Source organism: Nycticebus coucang, chromosome 19 (genome assembly GCF_027406575.1).
Source record: "Nycticebus coucang isolate mNycCou1 chromosome 19, mNycCou1.pri, whole genome shotgun sequence".
Taxonomy (NCBI): Eukaryota; Metazoa; Chordata; class Mammalia; order Primates; family Lorisidae; genus Nycticebus; species Nycticebus coucang.
In genome coordinates, this window is record NC_069798.1 from 5,781,615 (window position 1) to 5,802,294 (window position 20,680).

General features: G+C 42.5%; 1 protein-coding gene across 3 annotated transcripts in view; it reads left to right on the forward strand.

Annotated features, from left to right (window-relative positions):
• Positions 1 to 20,680, forward strand: part of LAMA1 (laminin subunit alpha 1) — a 168,223-nt gene that overhangs the window by 48,504 nt on the left and 99,039 nt on the right. For all 3 annotated transcript variants that reach the window (XM_053571812.1, XM_053571813.1, XM_053571814.1), the window contains exons 4-11: positions 8,016 to 8,258; positions 9,696 to 9,878; positions 13,042 to 13,131; positions 14,131 to 14,248; positions 15,742 to 15,920; positions 16,555 to 16,660; positions 18,959 to 19,119; positions 20,089 to 20,229. In XM_053571812.1, the coding sequence (XP_053427787.1) occupies positions 8,016 to 8,258; positions 9,696 to 9,878; positions 13,042 to 13,131; positions 14,131 to 14,248; positions 15,742 to 15,920; positions 16,555 to 16,660; positions 18,959 to 19,119; positions 20,089 to 20,229 (1,221 nt within the window). The remainder of the gene's footprint in view (positions 1 to 8,015; positions 8,259 to 9,695; positions 9,879 to 13,041; positions 13,132 to 14,130; positions 14,249 to 15,741; positions 15,921 to 16,554; positions 16,661 to 18,958; positions 19,120 to 20,088; positions 20,230 to 20,680) is intronic.

The following is a 20,680-nucleotide window of genomic DNA, read 5'->3' on the forward strand; positions in this document are numbered from 1 at the left end:
GAAAACATATAATAAAACATATAATTATTGCTTCTGGGTGTTGTAAATGTGTAACTCCTGGGTTAATGTTTTACGGTGTTGGTGAAGTACGGGGCTTGCACGACTTCTCTGGGTAGCCTGGTGGGTTATTTTCAAGGCTTAATGATTAAGGGCCCCTCTTACTTCCATCGGTGTGAGGAAAGTGTGTTTTCTCATTCCTGGGATGGGAAGTAGGGACATAAAGCTACCAGTTCTTCACTGCTGCTGCACCCACCAGCTGGGGTGAGGCAGCTCAGTGTGAGAAGAGACATGAAGGGAAAAGAAGTGGAGCTGTCAAAGGTTTTCAGTCAGAAGTTCCCTGAGACTGAGGAAGGAAAGATGTGAGGGCTTTGGGAGCACATGGGAGACCTCCCCAAGCTCCCTGCAGTGGAGAGAGGGATCTGAACAAAGTCGGGAAGCCTGGTCGGACTCTGACATTCCCTTCTCACGCCTCATTTTGACCTCTTAGAAAACTCTTTAACACTCCCATTTAGAAAAGGTGTGCGGGTTGCTTCAGCTCAGGAGTGCAAGGTTGCTGTGAGCTGTGATGCCACAGCACTCTAGCCTGGGTGACCATAAGACTCTGTCTCAAAAAAGAAAAGAAAAGATACTTTTTGGCTATGTCAGGTCCAGAATGGCCTGTAACTGCATTTCACAAGTGGATTTACCTCGTTTGGAGGTGCTGAGCTGTCACTCGGAGCTTACAAAGTGGGAGAGAGAAGTGACGCTCCCCACCACTTCACAAATTTAGCAAAATCATTCCAGAACACTTGGTGAACTTGAGCAACAGGAAAACTTATGTGGAGACATGCGTTGAGACTAGGAATGGGAACTAAGCTCTTGCTTTTCAATTTTGACTTCTTAGGTAAAGTGGTTCAATATTTTTTCCTTTGAAATAATACTGTCTGTCATCTACAAATGGAAAGAGTGGCGTGTGGACCTAGGGACAGCAGGCTGAGGCCTTTCATTTGGGGAAGACACTGCTGGCAGGCGCTGTAAGTGCTCCTTTCCTGCCTTTAGATTCCTGATCACAGGCTGCCACTTACGGCTCATGTCACTGTCCTCCCCTGGCCAGTCACCCTCTTTCTTTTGGCTTTTTCTCAATGTCTGCTTTAAGTAGCTCAGCATGGTTCAAAAGTGAGCATTCCTTGATTTTTCTGAGGCATGAGCCTTAAGAATTTTGGGAAAAGAAATTGTTTGATCTAAATTTATCCCTATTGGCAGCCGTTCCCTCTTCCCCTAGTGAAAAATGGAAACTAAAAAGGAAAGAGAGAGAAAAAAGATAAAAGCCACTGGACTTTTTGAGATGTTTATTTTGCACATGTAGTGACAGCACCCAATTTAAAGAGCAGCAAATCTAGTTTTATTCTGAAATCCTTTTCTCATTCACAAAGTTATTTCTTGTCACCTGTTCGTTGTATATACTGATTCTAAAGTGAGGGAATAACAGCAAAGCAGCCTAAGGAAATACTGCATGTAAATGATATTTCAAGGTGATTGCCACGAGAGACTTAGCTAAAATGTGTATGGCAGTGTCCTTCCTTCCCTGGGAACCTCAGCTTCTCCTATCCTTCCTAGTTTTTATTCCTTCCTGACTGGCTTATCAATGCGACTGAGCGATTGCTCCTCTAGAAATCCAGAAGTGAGTCATATCTGCAAGAGTCATCAGCCTTCTGTTCAACAACTGACTCTCTGCTCTTGAGTTATAACTGCTAATTCAAGAGATCATTCTCCATTTCATTCTCTAATCATTTCATGAGAAATGAAGTTTATGAAGCATAAAATCACCACTTTGACCAATATTATTTATCAAATACAATTAACCGTTCATCTAGACCTCCTTTATCTGTGAGCAGTTAATTTCCTTCATGCAGGAGAGAAAGCATTCCTCTGCTCACTGTGCAGTCACTGCTGCCAAGGCAGGTGAGGCCTTCTGTGGAGCATTTCCAGAAGGGAGTCATGGTTTTTGGCCCCTGCAGATTCCGTGACAGCATAATCCTGCAGACAACAGCTGCTCTTTCCGCAGGGAGGAGAGGCTTCCCTTCTCCCTGCACGTGGGAAATTGACCTCTGACACTGGAAACTTAGGTTATCTCTATTTTTCAGACATCTGTGCCTGAGATAGATTTAATGTATTTAAGAAGAGATTGAGAGGCCCCCATGAAAATTCCTGTCTGGATTCCTGTGTAGAAAGTGGTGTTTGATGTGTGCTCATTTTATTTATGTGACACTGTTTATGCGCATTCCAGTGATCATTAACAAAGGCCACTTGGTGGAAAACCATGATGAGAGTGGATTTTAAAACGGCTGTATCAGCTGTAGGTCTGGCGAGACGGCCGCGCGGGCCTCTGCGTCTGGAGGAAAGCCCTGAGTCATCATTGGCTGGTGTTCAGCCAACCTCATGCTGAAAGAAAAGGCAGTTTAGTCAACTGTGCAAAGAAAAGGCGGTCAAAAATAGCATGGATTTTATTTGGACAAGGGTTTAACTTTCAACTTATGAACAGAGAATGCCTTACTTTTTCTAGGTATAAGACCTGTTTGTCGATACAGTAAGTTAGGGCCTATATCTGCCTGCAGGGACTGCCATGAACAATACCACAGGGCGGCTTAAACAAGAGAAATGGGTTTCCTCACACTTCTGGGAGCTGAAGTCTGAGATCGGGGTTGGCCTCTCCACTCAGCTTGCAGAGGCTGCCTTCTGCCTGTGTCCCCACCTGGTCTTCCCTCGGAGCACTTCTGCGTCCTGATTTCCCCTTCCTATAAGGACACCGGTCACAGGGTGGCTGAGCCTGCCCTAATGACCACATCTAGCCTCATCACCTCTCCGGAGACACTGTCTCCAAATACAGTCATGTTCTGAGGATTTGCCGGAGGACAGTTCAGCCCCCTAACAGAGCGAAGTGAAGACAGTCTGGGTTTAGATTCTTCATAGCTTCCCTTCCCGCTTCATCAGACTTTCAGGGTCAGTCTCCTTCTTAGCTTGTTTCCTGCAATTGGTGACCTTGAGGACTACTGAGAGCTTGTGAGAACAGTGACTGGCTTCTTAACCAAAAGCTTCGATCAAGATAAGAGATAGCTGGTTCCAAGGCCAGGCACAGCGGCTTGGGCCTGTAATCCTAGCATGCTGGGAGGCCAAGGGGGAAGGATTGCTTGAGTGCAGGAGTTTGAGACCAGCCTGAGCAAGAGTGAGACCCTGTTTCTACAAAAAATAGAAAAAATAGCCAGCAGGGAGGCAGACACCTGTAGTTGCAGGTACTCATGAGGCTGAGGCAGGAGGATTGCTTGAGGCCAGTAGTTTGCTAACAGGATGCAACTGCACTCTAGCCTGGGGCAACAGAGTGAGACCCTTTCTCAAAGAAAAAAGAAGAGTTAGCTAATTCCTTCCTTGAGGGCTTGGCCTACAGTTTTTCCACTATATCTTTCATTTGATATCATTTTCTTACATATGACTAAGCCGGCAGCATAATTGCTGACAAGGGTTTAGTAAAGTACTAGAACATAATATTGAAATAAATACTGGTTGAAGTCAGAGGTTGGAAAAACTGGGTTAGTACTCACCAGTTGCCTCAGCCTGGGGTTTCTTTCTCCTTTCTCCTTGCAATCTATGTAAGTTGTGTCTCCTACGTTGTGAGAGTAAAGACCCCCCAGGTTCAACCCTGCAGTGCACAATTCAGCTCCTGTGAGGCCCTGGGGAGATTGCTTAACCTTTAAGTGCTGCAGTTTCCTCGTCTGTGTGTGGGGGGAATAACAGTCCTTACTTCATAAGAAGAATGTAATTGTAAGGATTCAGAAGTAATAATTCTTTCCTTTTTTTTTTTTGTAGAGACAGAGTCTCACTTTATGGCCCTCGGTAGAGTGCCATGGCATCACACAGCTCACAGCAACCTCCAACTCCTGGGCTCAAGCAATTCTCTTGCCTCAGCCTCCCGAGTAGCTGGGACTACAGGCGCCCGCCACAATGCCCAGTTATTTTTTGGTTGCAGTTCAGCCGGGGCTGCGTTTGAACCCGCCACCCTCAGCATATGGGGCCAGCGCCTTACCGACTGGGCCACAGGCGCCGCCCTCCTTTTTTTTTTTTTTTTTTTGAGACAGAGTCTCTGTTGCCCTGGGTAGAGTGCTACGGCATGATACCTGACAGAAACCTCAAACTTTGGGGCTCAAGCTATCCTCCTGCCTCAGCCTCCGAAGTAGCTGGGACTATAGGCACCCTCCACAATGCCCAGCTAGTCTATTTTTAGTAGAGTCTGGGTCTCACTCTTGCTCAGGCTGGTCTCGAACTCCTGAGCTCAAGCAATCCACCCACTTTGGCCTCCAGAGTGCTAGGATTATAGGCGTAAGCCACTGCACCCAGCTCAGAGGTAATAATTCTGTTTTGTTTTGTTTTTTTTAGAGACAGAGTCTCACTTTACCGCCCTCGGTAGAGTGCCATGACATCACAGAGGTAATAATTCTAATAAAGCAGTTGGCTTTGTTGCTGGCCACAGTCACTGCTCCTTCCATGAGCGTGAGTGGTCATTCAGGTCTGTCTTGCCCACCCTCCCTCCCCTGCCCCACTCACCCTGGGCTGGCACGCAGGAAGAAGCTGCGTGATTTAACTGGAGCTTTATAGGCATGGACCTGAGTATGTAAAATGGGCACAGAAAAAATAATGGGGTTGTTTGACACTAGATGAGATAATATGTGTAAAGCTCTTAACATGCATGAGGTAAAAATCCGTTCTTTCCATTTACGAACGTGAAACTGGAAAACAGAAGGTGAATAAATGCACTGCCTTTCATATGTCTTTGTAAATTACCTTGCTTGCTTCCTATCCTTCCCAAACCGGCCGCCTGATCACCTGCACACTTGGCACCTCTGTTTTGTAAGTCTAGGATAACATGTGCAGTTGTGGTGGGTGAGCACGATCTCCATGCTCATGGAGTTCTACCTTTATGATGAAAATATTTACACACTAATTGGATGGCAACGAGCACATGTGAGAATATTTACTCTCTTGCCCTCACTATTAAAACCATGAGAACACTGTTTCGCTTCTAAAGTGCTTTAGAAGCAGTGATCGCCTTCTAGAGGAAAACTGTGGGTAGCCAAACACCCTACATACCAACGTCACCGCAGACACCCTCGGTTGGAGACCGTTTCTGGCAATGAACAGAGTTACTATAACTTTCCCTACGGATTGCCTAGAATCAGCAGGTAAATGTAAATTTACTTGGTTTGTGCTGGGTCAATTTTAAGGAGCTCTTTTTCTGGAATTGGTGGGGGCTAAGATGAGAGAAGCTAAAAGAAGCAAGCAAACAAAAAACAAAAAACCCAGAGGCAGTAAGACACAAAGTAAGTGGATAACTTTTTTCCCAGCACATACTCATGCCTGTGTGTGTATAGGTGTGTGTAAGTGTGTTGATCTTTGAACAACTCGAGGGTTAGGGGCACCCATACCCCATGCAGTAAAAAATCCTTGAATAACTTTTGACTTCTCCAAACTTAACCCATGGCCTACTATTGACCAGAAGCCTTACCGAGACATAAACAGTTAACCCATATTTTGTATATGTGCTATGTATTGTATTCTTACAATAAAGTAAGCTAGAGAGAAGAAAAGAAAATGTTCCTAAAATCATGAGAAAGAGAAAATATATTTGCTGTTTATTAAGGGGATCCTCATGAAGGTCTTCATCCTGCTGTCTTCACACTGAGTAGGCAGAGGGGAGGAAGATGAGGGGCTGGTCACACCACCTGGGGGTGGCAGAGGCAGAATGAATCTGCTTGTCAGTGCGCCTGTGCGGATCGAACCCCTGTTGTTTGAAGGTCAACTGTAGACACATATATTTATACACATTTACATAAATATATTATGTACGCGTTTTAAAAATAAAAAGTATCGGACTTTGGTTAAAACAATCATCTATTTCCTCCAATCTGAGCTAGAAGAAATATGGGGAAACAGCAGTTTACATGGAAAAAAGGCAATTTGTCGTCATTATTTCCAACCTGAGTTAGTAATCTCAGAAAAGTGAATTCTTGCTAAGGCTGAATTACTCCAACAAGTGACTCGGTATTTTCACGATGTTCTTTGCGATTCAGAAAACATTTGGAGTTTTGTATTTAGTTCCTGGAAACTGCATTTTAAAATAAGGTTGTGTCGAGAACATCGTGACAAGACAATGACTTCTTGTTAAATGAACGTTTTCAGGAAACTGGAACATTGAAGCTAAAAATGAGAAGACTTTGGATTCTGGAGGAGACATGTAACAGTTATATGCTAGTGTTTGAAGGACAGTTATTAGATGATTTCTTCTTAGTGCTGGATTTGGGGCTGAATATTTATCTACAAGGGTCCTTTCCAAATCCTGAATTTTCCTGACTAGTTTCTTCGGACTGATTACTGTCATCTACGTTCCCTTTTTCCAAGTTGTCTTCCTCCTAATTCCAAATTTTAATTTTTTAATTAATAGATATTTTTTGAAATAGTTTTAGGTTTGCAGAAAAATAAGAAGAAAGTAGGGAGCTCTCATGTACCTCCACACTGCTCCAGTTTCTCCTGTTAATATCTTGCACTGGAATGATGCACTCGTGACATAGAATTGATGAGCCAATATCGTTACCTTATAATATGAAGTCCATAGTTTAAATTACGGTTTGTCCTCGGTATTGTGCATCCTGTGCCTGTGTATAATGACATGCGTCCACCATTGCAGTGTCCTACGGGACGGTTTCACTACCCTGAAAGCCTCTGTGCTCCACCCGTTCACCCGTCCGTCCCTCCGCCTGAACCCCTACCAACCACTGATCTTGTTATTGGCTCCATAATTTCCCTTTTCCAGAACATCGTGCAGGCAGAATCCTAACAGTATCTAGCCTTTTCTGATTAGCTTCTTTCCCTTAGTAATGTGCATTTTTGTTTCCTGTATGTCCTTTCATGCCTTGAGAACTCATTTATTTTTGTCACCTAAGATTCTACTGTCTGGATGGCCTGCAGGGTGTGTGTCCCTCCACCTATGGCAGGGCTTCTTGGTTACTTCCAAGTTTTGGCAGTTATAGTGCAGGTTTTTGTGTGCCCATACGTTTTCAATTCATTTGGGAAATACCAAGGAGCACATTGCTGGATCCTTTAGGGAGCACATTTGATTTTGTAAGAAACTGCCCAAGCGTCTTTCAGAATGGCATTACGACTTGTCAGTATTGGGGTTTTAGCCTTTCAAATAGACATGAAGTGGGCTGACTTTGTTCTCATGTTCAGATGATATTATCTCCAAATCACTATGAGAAACACATCTAACTCCACGATGAATGTAACATAATACTATTACCATACAAGCTCCAGGTAAAGAAAGACATTGGGAACAAGCTCTTATGTTAACTGTAACATTGAAAATAATAACAGCAATAGTAACCAATGTGTGAGTAATTTTCAAGTCTATTTTGAGGGCACTCACAGGACATAGTTGTGATTAATGTGTAGAAGCAGTTATACTCAGAAGCCTCACGAGACGTCAGGCAAAGCTGCTCATTGCCTTGTACTCCCCTCAAGTGAATTTTGGTTTTGGAGCTGTGCTACTGATTCTACGTTTAAGTTTTTAAATTGTGTATGTTTAAGGTGTATAACTTGGTTTGATGTATGTGGTCACTGTCACCACAATCAAAAGAATTAGCACATTCATCACTTGACAGAGTTACCTTTTTCGTGTGTGTAGGGTGAAAACACTTGAGATCTACCCTCAATAAATTTCCAGCATACAGTGAAGTATTGTTACCCGTGGTCACCGTGTTATGCGTTAGATCTCCAGAACTTATACATCTTGCATAACTGAAAGTGCAGGCTTTGCCCAACATCTGTGTATTTCCTGCAGACCCAGGCCGGGGAGCCAGCATTCTGCTCTCTGATTCTGTGAGTCCGACTGCTTTATAGATTCCACACTTAGAAGAGATCAGGCAGTATTTGTCTTTCTATGTCTGGCACGTACTGATTCTGGACTAAGATTTTCCATTGTCTTTTTGCAGGTCTTTCAAGTGGCATATGTCATCATTAAAGCAGCCAATGCCCCTCGACCTGGGAACTGGATTTTGGAACGTTCTGTGGATGGCGTCACATTCAGCCCCTGGCAGTACTACGCCATCAGTGACACAGAGTGTTTAACTCGCTACAATATAACCCCAAGACGGGGGCCGCCCACTTACAGGGCCGATGACGAAGTGATCTGCACCTCATATTATTCTAGGCTGGTGCCGCTTGAGCATGGAGAGGTACTGTGCCTGCTGTGAGCCCCGGCTGTGCGTCAGGGCGCTGCTCAGATGTTCTGATACCAGTTGTAAAGCCAACATAAAGGCCGGGTGCGGGGGCTCACGCCTGTGATCCTAGCACTCTAGGAGGCCGAGGCAGGTGGATCTCCTGAGCTGAGGAATTGGAGACCAACCTGAGCAAAAGCCAAGACCCTGTCACCACTAAAAACAGGAAAACTAGCCGGGTGTTGTGGTTGGGACTATAACTGTCTCAGCTGAGACTGCCTCAATAAATAATCAAAATTAAACACTCAAAATTGAGCCCTCTTGATCCAAACGTCAAAGATCTTTAATGTAACTATCTGGCTCTATTTAAAGTAGCCTTGAGTGTGTCTGTTGTGATTAACTTCATAACCAGTATAGTCCCCGTGTTGATGTCTTTGCCCTGCTGTGATTTAATGACTCCATCACTTCCTGCTTCAGAGCCTCTTTCCCATAGCACCAGGGCAAAAACTTTTCTTGAAATAATGAAGAGGGAACTAATGCCTCTGAGAGGTGTAGTTGCCAGTTTTCTCTGTGAAGTTCTTCTCCCTGGGACGCTGCTCTGGAAGTGGCATAGCTGAGTGCTAGATGCGCCCAGATTGTACCCACTGCACTGAGGTCAGAGTGTAATAAAAACGAATCCATTCTTTAGTAGCACCTGGCTTGATGAGACAAATGATAAACCCACAGAAACTCGCGTGCTCTGCACAGCAGGGTTTGCAGCAAGCCCTGCCCTGTTTCCAGAGCAGAGAATAAGAGAACAGGTATAATTTTTTTTTTTTAAGAGACAAGAGGCTCACTTTGTCGCCCTCAGTAGAGTGCTGTGGCGTCATATGGCTCACCGCAACCTCCAGCTCTTGGGCTTAGGCGATTCTCTTGCCTCAGCCTCCCGAATAGCTGGGACAACAGGCGCCCGCCACAGTACCTGGCTATTTTTTGTTGCAGTTTGACCGGTGCCGGGGTTTGAACCCTCCACCCTCGGCATGTGGGGCTGGCGCCCTACTCACTGAGCCACAGGCGCCGCCCTAGAGAACAGGTATCATTAAGACTCTGGCACCTTTTCCTCTTCTCCCCAGCCTATTCTTACCATTTAGAACTTGCTTTAGAGAAGTCATTAGCCTGATGATAGATGTTAAAATATCCTCACCACCCTGGGAGACGGGGTTGAAAGAGTTCCAACATTCTCTGAGACCCTGACATGGATAACTCCAATAAACTATGAAAATATTTTGAGATCATGGTACTTCATGAGTTGTCAACAAATGTTAAACAGATTTTTACAAGAAACTAGTTGCTTTGCTTTGATTTTTAGTAGATGGATAGTATCTTCGTAAAGATTATGTCCTGCTGTTAGACAAATAGGCTATAGTTTGGCATGCTTGAAGTTGACATGTGTTTATTTCCATGTCTTTTCCTCAGATTCACACATCCCTGATCAATGGCAGGCCGAGCGCTGACGACCTTTCCCCCAGGTTGCTGGAATTCACGTCTGCACGGTATATCCGCCTGCGCTTACAGCGCATTAGAACGCTCAACGCAGACCTCATGACCCTGATTAGCCACCGGGAGCCTAAGGACGTGGACCCCATTGTCACCAGACGAGTGAGTACGGGGCAGCCCTGCTGCCATTGTGAGTGTTTTCGGTTAAGAGAAACACTTTCTTCTCTCCTTTTCTGCTCTGCCCCTGCCCCACCCAGGTTGGCCTTTTTTTCTTCTCATCTCTTAGATTCTTATTTTCTTGGAGATTGTTAGATATCATTTGTTACAAATGCTGCCTTTTCTGCCATCACGTCCTGGCCGTCCCCAAAGTGCCTTTGTCACACAATCGGTGTCTTTGTACGAACCCTTCTAGTCTGCGTCCTTCTGATCTGTGGCCAGTGAGGTTTGCTTTTGTCTCAAATGTTAAAGTTTGAGATATAATTTACATTCAGGAAAACATACAGATTTCAAGTATAAGTATTTGAGGGGTGTGTGAACAAATATTTTTATACTCCTTCAATAACCCAGGAGTGGAATTACTAGCTTACCAGGTATGTTTAACTTTCAAAGTAACGGCTAGACTTTTATCAAGAGTCGTCGTATCCCTTTCCAGTCGAGCAGCAGTGCGTGAGCGTTCTGGCTGTGCCGCCTGCTCTCGGATATTCAGACTTGTGGTTGTTTCAACGTCAGCCCTTGTAAAGGATGCGTCTTGGTGCCTTGTGATGTTAATATGTGTCTCTCTGATGATGAATGTTGAGCACATGCTTATTAGTACACAGTATCTGATGCAGTTTTTTGGGCATTTTTAAATTGGGCTCTCTTCTTGTTATTGACTTATACAAGATCTTTATATATTTTGTGTACAAATTTTTCAGACGTGTGTGTCTATACACATATGTGTGTGCCTGGAGTTTGTATATTTGCTTTCCAAACTATGACTTTTTATGAGTAGAGGTTTTTTGGTTTTGAGATAGAGTCTCACCCTTTTCCCCCTGGGTAGAGTGCCATGGCACTATTGTTAGCAAAGGTTTAATTTTTTGAAGTCTGGTTTATCAATTTTTCTGTATATTCCCCCCAAAATATTTTGCTTATTTCAGATTTACAAAGATGCTCTCATTTGCTTTCTTCTAGTAGCGTTATTGTTTCAGCTTTTACATTTTCATTTATACCAAATTAATTTTTGTATTTGGTGTAAGTTAAGAGTAAGGGCTCTTGGCTCGGTGCCTGTAGCTCAAGTGGCTAAGGTGCCAGACACCAGAGCTGGCAGGTTTGAATCCAGCCCAAGCCCACCAAACAATGACAACTACAACCAAAAAATAGCCGGGCGTTGTGGCAGGCACCTGTAGTCCCAACTACTTGGGAGGCTGAGGCAAGAGACTCTCTTGAGCCCAGGAGTTGGAGGTTGCTGTGAGCTGTGATGCCACGGCACTCTACCCAGGGCAACAGCTTGAGGCTGTGTCTCAAAAAAAGAAAAAAAAAATGAGTAAGGGCTCTTTTTTTTCTCATGTGAGTATACAGTTGTTCTAGCACCATTTGTTAAAAATCTTTACTTTCCTTTATTAATTTGTTTTGGTGTTCTTACTGACAACGCTTCAACCTTATTATTTTGGGCATTATTTCCAGACTCTCTACTCTACTACTGGTCATTTCTCTATCTTTATGCTAATAACAAACTGTCTGCGTTACTGTAGCTTTCTATTAAGTCTTGAGGTCAGTTACTATAATCGTGAATATTAAATCTTTTTCAAGATTGTTTTGGCTATTCTAGGTTTCTTATATTTTCTCAAGAATTTTAGAATCACTTTGTTAATTTCTACAAAAAAGAAGAAAAAGCCTATTAATATTTTCAAGGGGATTCCACTGATTCTATAGATAAACTTGGGAAGGATTTTAGAAGATATTTTAGCAATATTGAGTTATCCCATTCGTGACTGTGTTGTAACTCTCCACTTACTTAGGGCTTGATCATTCCCTTGGGTGGTGTTTTATTGTTTATTTGTAAAAGTCTTATTCACTAATGCAAGAAAAAGGACATCAGAGGCATACAGATGGTCATATAAGACTAAACTATCATTTATAGATGACATGATTGTGAGCACAGAAAATCTACAAAACTACCAGAAATAGAATTTATCAATGTTGCAATACACAAAATCAATACACAAAAATGGATTATATTCTAGCATTGAACAATGGAAAGCAAAATCTAAAAAGAAATCTATCAACACCAGCATGCAAATACATAAAGAAGTAGTGAGAACTATATATCTACCCAGAAGAACAAAAATCATTTTACCACAAGGACGTTTTTCACTAGAATGTTTATTGCAGTTCAGTTCACAGTTGCAAGATATGGAAGCAACTCAAGTGCCCATCAACCCATGAATGGTTTAACAAACTGTGGTATATGTATACCCTGGAGTACTATTCAGCCATGAGAAAGATAGAGAGATTTCATATCTTTTGTGTTTACCTGGATGGAGTCGAAACACATTCTTCTTAGTAAACTATCTCAAGAATGGAAAAGCAAATATCCAATGTACTCAATACTAATATGAAACCAATATATAAACAACTACATGCCCAACTACATGTGAAAGAAAAAACACAAGTATAGTCTAAAGATGGGAAGGGAAGGAGGGAGAAGGGAGGGGGATTGGTGGGATCTCACCTAACGTGCACACTCTGAAGGTGTTCAGCACGCCCCCCTGGGGGGAAGGGCTCAACCACAACTTGAACTTCACCTTGAAAGTGGTAACAACGTAACCTAAACATTTGTACCCTCATATTAATCTGAAATAATAAAAGAAAAGAAATGGTAAGAGCGCATTTTAAGAGGAAAGCATTTTCTTCTGTTGATGTGATGATGTACATTTATTGATTTTTGTATGTTAGACTAACTGCATTCTGGGTAAATCTTATTCTTCTTGATGTATTATCCTTTTTATATAGTGCTATATTCAATTTCCCGGTATTTTTTAGAGTTTTCAATAGCACTTTTGAATATTACTTTTGAATATTACTGCCTTGGTTTAAGATGCAGCCAAATTGGGAAAATCTTTTAGACTTTTTGAGTTCTGCTGATGAGCTTATTGAGAACTATTTATTTTAATTGAGCACAAAGATCCCGGGGGCATGAAATATAGCTTTTACATGTATGTAGAATTGTATTTCAGATTATAAATAACAACTCTTAAACAGCCTGAGATAATTGTTGATGTGCCAATATTTTCTTGTTATTGAAATAGAGGTTTTCATTTTTGTTTCTAACTTTCTTTTCCCTTAGTATTACTATTCAATAAAAGACATTTCTGTTGGGGGGATGTGTATTTGCTATGGCCATGCAAGTAGCTGCCCGTGGGATGAAGCAGCAAAGGTGAGTTCTAGTAGTCTGCATTTCACTAAAACTTCATAATAGAGGCCGCAGCTCTAATATTTGCATTACATTTTTATTCAAGGTTGAAAGGTATAAAATCATTCTGCATATGTGAAAACATATCAGATGATTTAACTGGTTTCATTTTTTTTTAACAATTCTCATTTTGCATTTTTTTTTTTCATTTTGCTTTGGTAATTGGTAATTGAGTCCTTTAACTATGACTTTTTTTGTAGCAAAATATCCAAACATAAAATTTACTATTTTTAAGTGTATAATTCAGTGGCCTTATGAGTTCTGAACTTCATCTGTCTAAAAAACAGTCAGGCAACAAGCATGTGCAGTTATAAATTATGTTCATATTTTTTAAAGAGGGTTTTCCTCTTTATTTTCCCCTTTTCCATTTTTTTTGGTACTAAATTGAGATAAAATAAAGTTAATTTGTTTTAGCAATAATAGTGACTTAATACTTTGACATCTTCTCCTTTTAAAATACTAATATGAAATTACTTCTTATTTTCTCCCCGTCTTTGTAATTCTGTACTTTGTGAATAAGACTATTCAACCATTGACACTGGATGAGATATAGGTGAATATCAAGAGAATTATTAGTAGGAGCTTCCCAACCTTTAAAGTCCATGTATATATTTTTTGAAAGTTTTTGTTAGTTAAATCATGTTCTAATTTTGCTTTATCCCTCCTTCTGTTTGTAACTGGGTTACAAGTTTATATTTTTCTGTAAAAATTAAATGCCCGTTTGCTTTGCTATGGTCGTACAACCTCTACTGTGAAGTCTTACCACATATTTGACTGATAGATTCTTTTATAAATAAAATTAAGGAAAGTAAGCAGGGCGCTCCTGTGGCTCAAAGGAGTAAGGCATGGGCCCCATATGCCAGAGGTGGTGAGTTCAAACCCAGCCCCAGCAAAAAACTGCAAAAAGAAAGAAAAGTAAGCAAGTTGAGTTTTCCAATCAAATTTGTATTCCTTCCTGTTCAGAAGCTACAGTGTCAATGTGAACATAACACTTGTGGGGAGAGTTGTAACCGATGTTGTCCTGGACACCACCAGCAGCCCTGGAGGCCGGGGACCGTTTCATCTGGAAACAGGTGTGAAGGTCGGTACGCTCACAGTGTGAAGAATGTGGTCTTTCTTCCTCCTGATACACACATAGGTGTATGTTTTGGGGTCTTAACAACTTTTATTGTTAACAGATATCTTGTTTTCTCAGAAATTAAATAGTTTTCGAAGCTGCAGGTTACCTTAATAGAGTTCAAGGTGCTATGATGGCCTAAATGTATCTTTATGGATTTGCTATTTTATTCAAAGTCTCCTTTCCCTTATATTCACTTATTCTTTATTAATTTGGATTTAATGTATAAATAGGTAAGGTAGTCAGTCACAAGATCTTAACATCTAATAATACAGAAAAATATTTAGTAAAAAGTGTTACTTCCACTTCATTTCTATCCTTTTTATCATTTTCTAGTATATTATTCCTAAAATTGTTATGCAAAAAGGCATACGAACATTAACCTATTCGTACTCTGAAGAAAGTTCTTACCTAGAAGATGATGTCCTATGCACATCATTGCACACATTGCTTTTTTATATTTAACAATGGATCTTGAAATTCTTTCCATATTAACAGTACAAAAGGCTGTTTTTCAAAACAGTATGGTGGGCATGCTGGCTCATGCCTGTAATCCAGCACTCTGGGAGGCTAAGGCTGGACGATCCCTGGCAGTCAGGAGTTTGTGACAAGCCTGAGCAAAGCAAGACCTTGTCTCTACTAAAAACAGAAAATTTAGCCAGGTATTATGGTAGGTGCCTGTACTCCCAGCTGCTCAGGAGGCTGAGGCAGGAGGATTGTTGCAGCCCAGGAGTTTGAACTTGCTGTGAGCTAGGTTGAGGCCCTGGTGCTCTAGGATGGGCAACAGAGTGAGACTCTGTCTCAACAAAACAAAACATTTGTACATAATTCTATATTTAGACGTAACATAATTTATTCAAACAGCTACCTATCCATGGATATTATGGTTGTTGTCAGCTGGTTTTCAGCATAAACAATGGTGCAGCGATTGTTCATGTCATCCTCAAGTGTCCGCGTTTTTGTGTGAAATAAAATCCCAGAAGATGGTTTGCTATGTCAAAAGAGTATGTGCGTTTATTATTTTAATAGCTATTCCCAAATGTCCTTCATAATATTACCTATATCCTATTAAAATATTACTTATTCTAGAATTTTAATTTAATTTATAGTCATAGAAAATCACTTAGGGAGGCGGCGCCTATGGCTCAGTGAGCAGGGCACCGGCCCCATATACCGAGGGTGGCGGGTTCAAACCCAGCCCCGGCCAAACTGCAACAAAAAAATAGCCGGGCGTTGTGGTGGGCGCCTGTAGTCCCAGCTACTCGGGAGGCTGAGGCAGGAGAATCGCCTAAGCCCAGGAGTTGGAGGTTGCTGTGAGCTGTGTGACGCCACGGCACTCTACCGAGGGCCATAAAGTGAAACTCTGTCTCTACAAAAAAAAATTAAAAAAAAAAAAAGATTTTCTTTACACAGGACACACTGTGTAAATTAAGTGAGATGTCGAAACATTCTCCTAGAATGTAATTGTCACAATAAAGCCAAAGACTGTTACTATGATGAAAGTGTCGCAATTCAGAAGAGGAGTTTGAATACTGCCGGCCAGTACATCGGGGGAGGAGTTTGCATAAATTGCCTGCAGAACACCATGGGAATCAACTGTGAAACCTGCCTGGACGGGTATTACAGACCACACAAAGTAAGTGTTCCTTCACCGTCGCCGAGCTCGGCTGCCTTCTCAGGATGGAAAGGAGACTTTCCCAAGTCTCCACCTCTGTATTGGAGCTTCTTTCCCTTTGCTTGACTTCTGTCCTTGTTACAGTCGTGGTCTTCACCCTTCTATTTCCTGCTCTGTGTGTTCTGTCTTCTTGCTCAAAGTAGGATGTTCACTTATTGTTATTGAACTTGAACTTGAGTCCCCATTAGCTTTGTAGTCTTATGTAATAATACTAACTGTAGATGTGAAAATTCAGCCAATCACTACAGCAGCTCTATCTTCTTGCCTATCGTAGGGGGCGATCAGTCCATCTTTAATTGGCTTGCAGGTGGTTGTTTCAGGGTCTGGGTGCCTCTGAGAGGTGGCAGAGTGAGGGTTGCAGTGGTAGTGGGAAAGGATGACACTTTTCTAATGATACTGTTGTCGCCATCAAACCAAGGTTTGTGGCTTCCTAGCTTGCAATCATGTTATCTTCCTGTGATGTGTGCTCCCTCAGCACACAAAATCATGATAAAAATTGCATCTTTAATAAAAAGCTGATGCCTTGTCATTGGCATTATGGTTAGTACTGCTGTGATTTCCAGTCAGGTAATCCCGGACAAACTTTGCCTTTCAGGTTTCTCCTTACGAGGATGAGCCTTGCCGTCCCTGTGACTGCGACCCCGTGGGGTCCCTCAGTTCTGTCTGTGTTAAAGATGACCCCCATGCCGACTTACACAATGGTAAGTACGTGATTCATTTTTGTGCTTGTAATTGATTTTTGTGTGTGTGCGTGGAAGATTTGTACCTAGTAGAACTATGACTGTTATGTATCAGTTTGGTGATACGCATGATTCTTTGTGGGCTTCTTCTGTTCACCAAAATGTATCAAGTCACTATTAGGACCTGGGAATATAGACTGGACCCGCATGGCCGAGGTCCCTGCTCACAGGCAGGTGCGTGGGCAACATACCCTGTATGGATAGTGCTGTGGGCATAAAGCAGAATTAGAATTTGAATTGGAGGGAGATGGGGTAAGAAGTGGACAAAGTTGGGCTGGTGAAATGACATTTGAGCAGATAATTGAGCATTTGATGAAAGAAGAAACAAGGTTCGGTTTAAAGCCAGACCTGGACCACGGTAAACAGCATTCACTCTATGTAGCTCCTGGCAGACGCTCAGAGGCTTTTGCATACATCATCTCACAAAGCAAGCAAGTCCTTTCCTTAACTTGTAAATGTCAGTGTTCTTCCCCTTCCCCCAAACTGCCAAATGGACTTGCAAAACAAGAGATTTCTGACTAGGTTACATCCCTTCAAAGACTTCTGTGACCCCAGCAAATTCTCAGCCACCTGCCACTTAAAATGGATATTGACCATCAGGGGAGGGTGTGCCCCTGTGGATCCCATCAGGAGTGTGCAGGGCAGATTACACAACTGAATCAATTCCTACATGAGACTGGGGACGGGAGGGTGATGATGATGATGATGAAGGCAGTGGCGGTGGTGGCATTTAGGTTAGGCACTAGGTTGATTTAAAAAATATATCACTTGGGTGGTGCCTGTGGCTCAAGGAGTAGGGCGCTGGCCCCATATGCCAGAGGTGGCGGGTTCAAACCTAGCCCCGGCCAAAAACCAAAAAAAAAAAAAAAAATATATATATATATATATATATATATATCACTTAAAGTTTTCAACACTAGCAGATAAAAATGGTTTAACCCACTTTACAGGCAAGGAAGCTGCAGCTCAGAGCAGTCAAGAAACGTGGCCAAGGTCACACAGCTAGATTCCACTGGCATTAAAAAGTCACACAGTAAGGTGGCACTGACTGCCCTCTGCCCTTTGCTTCTGTGCTGTCTTAAAAAACTTTTTTAGGGGGGCGCCTGTGGCTTAGTGGGTAGGGCGCCGGCCCCCATATACCGAGGGTAGTGGGTTCAAAGCCAGACCCAGCCAAACTGCAATAAAAAAATAGCTGGGCATTGTGGCGAGCGCCTGTAGTCCCAGCTACTCGGGAGGCTGAGGCAAGAGAATCCCCTAAGCCCAGGAGTTGGAGGTTGTGTGAGCTGTGTGATGCCACGGCACTCTACCGAGGGCGATTAAGAAAGACTCTGTCTCTGCAAAAAAAAAACAAAAAAACTTTTTTATAATTTACTACCACACTTCTATTTAAAGTATACAAATCAGTGTTTTGGGATATATTTATGGGTACAGTCATCACCACAATCTAGTAACAGAATATTTTCATGACCCCATCAGGAAACCCTTTGCCAATTAGCTGTCACTCCTCATTTCCTTCCAACCCCCTCCCCACCAGCCCTTGGCAACCACATACTTAATTTTCTCTATATAGATTTACCTGTTCAAGACATTTCATGTAAATGAAACTGTATGATATGTTGGTTTTTGTGACTGGCTTCTTTCTTTTAGTATGACATTTTCATCCCAATTATAGCAGGTGCAGTATTTCTTTTTTATTGCTGAATAGTAGTTCATAATATGGACATCCCACCTTTAATATCAGCTGATGAACATGTGGGTTTTTCCTGCTTTGTGTCTTGTGAGTAATGCTGCTAGGAACATTCATGTGCAAGTTTTTCTTGTGTTTTCATTTTTACTGGGTATTTACTGAGGAACAATTGCTGGATCACATGGTGAGTCCATGCTTAACATTCGGAAGGATTACCAAATGGTTTTCCAAAGTCACTGTACTGTTTTATATCCCCACCTCCCTCTGTGGGTTTTGTCTGTTGTTTTTCTTTAAAGTAGGAGTTGGCAAACTGTGGCCCAAGGAAGAAACCTGGCTTTTACTGCCTAATCTTGTGAATAGGGCTTTAGTGGAACAGAGTGATGGCCGTTTGCGTGTGTCTTCCCCAAGGCTGTGTTTGAGCAATAATAACTGAGTTGAGTAGTTGCAACAGAGACTCTATGGCCAAAAAAGCCTAAAAAATGCCCTCTCTGGCCCTTTTCAGAAAACGTTTGCTGACCCTGCTTTAAACCTTTTACCTCCGTGTTGGGTCACTGCCATTGTTCTCTCTCCAGGGAAGTGGCCAGGTCAGTGTCCTTGTAAGGAAGGTTATGCAGGAGAAAAATGTGATCGTTGCCAACTTGGCTATAAGAATTACCCAAGCTGCGTCCGCTGTGACTGCAGTACAGCTGGCAGCATGAACGACCATCCATGCACCGAGCCCTGTGTTTGTAAGGTAAGCGAACGTGGAGGTCAGCGACACCCCTGAGTTTTCCTTTGAGGTTCTCTGAAAAAGGAACATGTTCCATTGGCTCCAACAATCAGTTCTTGAGCAAAACAGTAGAAAGTTTAAGAGAACCCCCTCTTGCCTTGCCTCTTGGGAAGCATAACACGTCACGGCAAGTTGACCACCTTGTATGTCTGTCATAGGACTTAGCAATTCCCGTATACCTTAGGGGCATTCCTGTGTCTTCTTAGATGAAACTAAGCACTGCACACCGTTTCTTAAGCCTTGGATTAATTCCTCTATGACAGTCTCTTCCAGCTTTGTATTTGGAGGAGAATCAGGTAGATACTAAATTTCTGAGAATACTAATTAAATATTTAGATATATTAATTAGGATTTCTCTTTAAAAGGAATTGAATAGTCATAAGAAGTAAATTAATATGGTACCAATGAGAAGTTTGATTTGGCCATATGATATTAATAACCAAGATCCCCAGTAATTCATAGGATTTTCCTTTGTTCCTTATGTACTTATTCCCACATGACAAAATCTGAGTCACATGATATATATGACCAAAAATAATCTTAACTATTTACGAATAGAACAAACAATTGATAGCCCTCTTCAGATTTGAAAGTGCTTGAAATATCAGCAAAAATGCAAGATTACCAAGCTCTAAGATCTCTAGCCTTATCCTTGAATACAGAAATCAAATATTTATTTCAAAATATCTACTTAGGGGCAGCACCTATGGCTGAAAAGAGTAGGGCGCTGGCCCCATATACTGGAGGTAGCGGGTTCAAACCCAGCCCCAGCCAAATACTACAAAAACAAATATTTATTTGGGAAACATGACTTTGGACCTTTAGTTATTCACCTGTTTCTGTTGTGGATCACTGAGCACCTGTCTTGTTACATCATCTTTTTCTATCTAGACACATTGGTTTCCAAAGCTAACCTTTTACCCTGACTTACAGGAGCATGTGGAGGGGAAGGACTGTGGTCACTGCAAGCCCGGATTCTACAACCTCAAGGAGAGAAACCCCCAGGGATGCTCTGAGTGCTTCTGCTTTGGGGTTTCTGACGTCTGTGACAGCCTCTCCTGGCCCGTCAGTCAGGTGGGAGGCAGCTGAGTTTTAAAGAGCAGATCGTTTAGCCCACAACTTTGAAGGGCTGTGTTAGGAAGCAATGAAAATGACCTCTGTGTGATACCTTTGCCATCGCTTGAATGACATGGACATGGGTCCAGGAAAGCCCACTGCTAGAAGTGCCCCTGAGTGCCTTACAGGCCACGAGTTTCTTCCCTCCTCCGTTCCCCTATGGGATGATAGCACTCCAGTTCCTTCTGTGCGGAAATGCATGGGATGGGGGGCGGTCTGCTCTTAGCTCACCAGCCCCCCTGAGGGAGCATCCGGGGCATAGGTTGGGAGACTGTAGCAGACTCTCCTGGGGTAAGGGTGGGAACAGCGGCAAGTGGCCCAAGGCTTATGAGCCCAGGCAAGTTGATTTTGGAACATGGATTTCTCAGGGGGAATGGGATTGGGTGGGGGTGGGTGCCAAACAATGTCT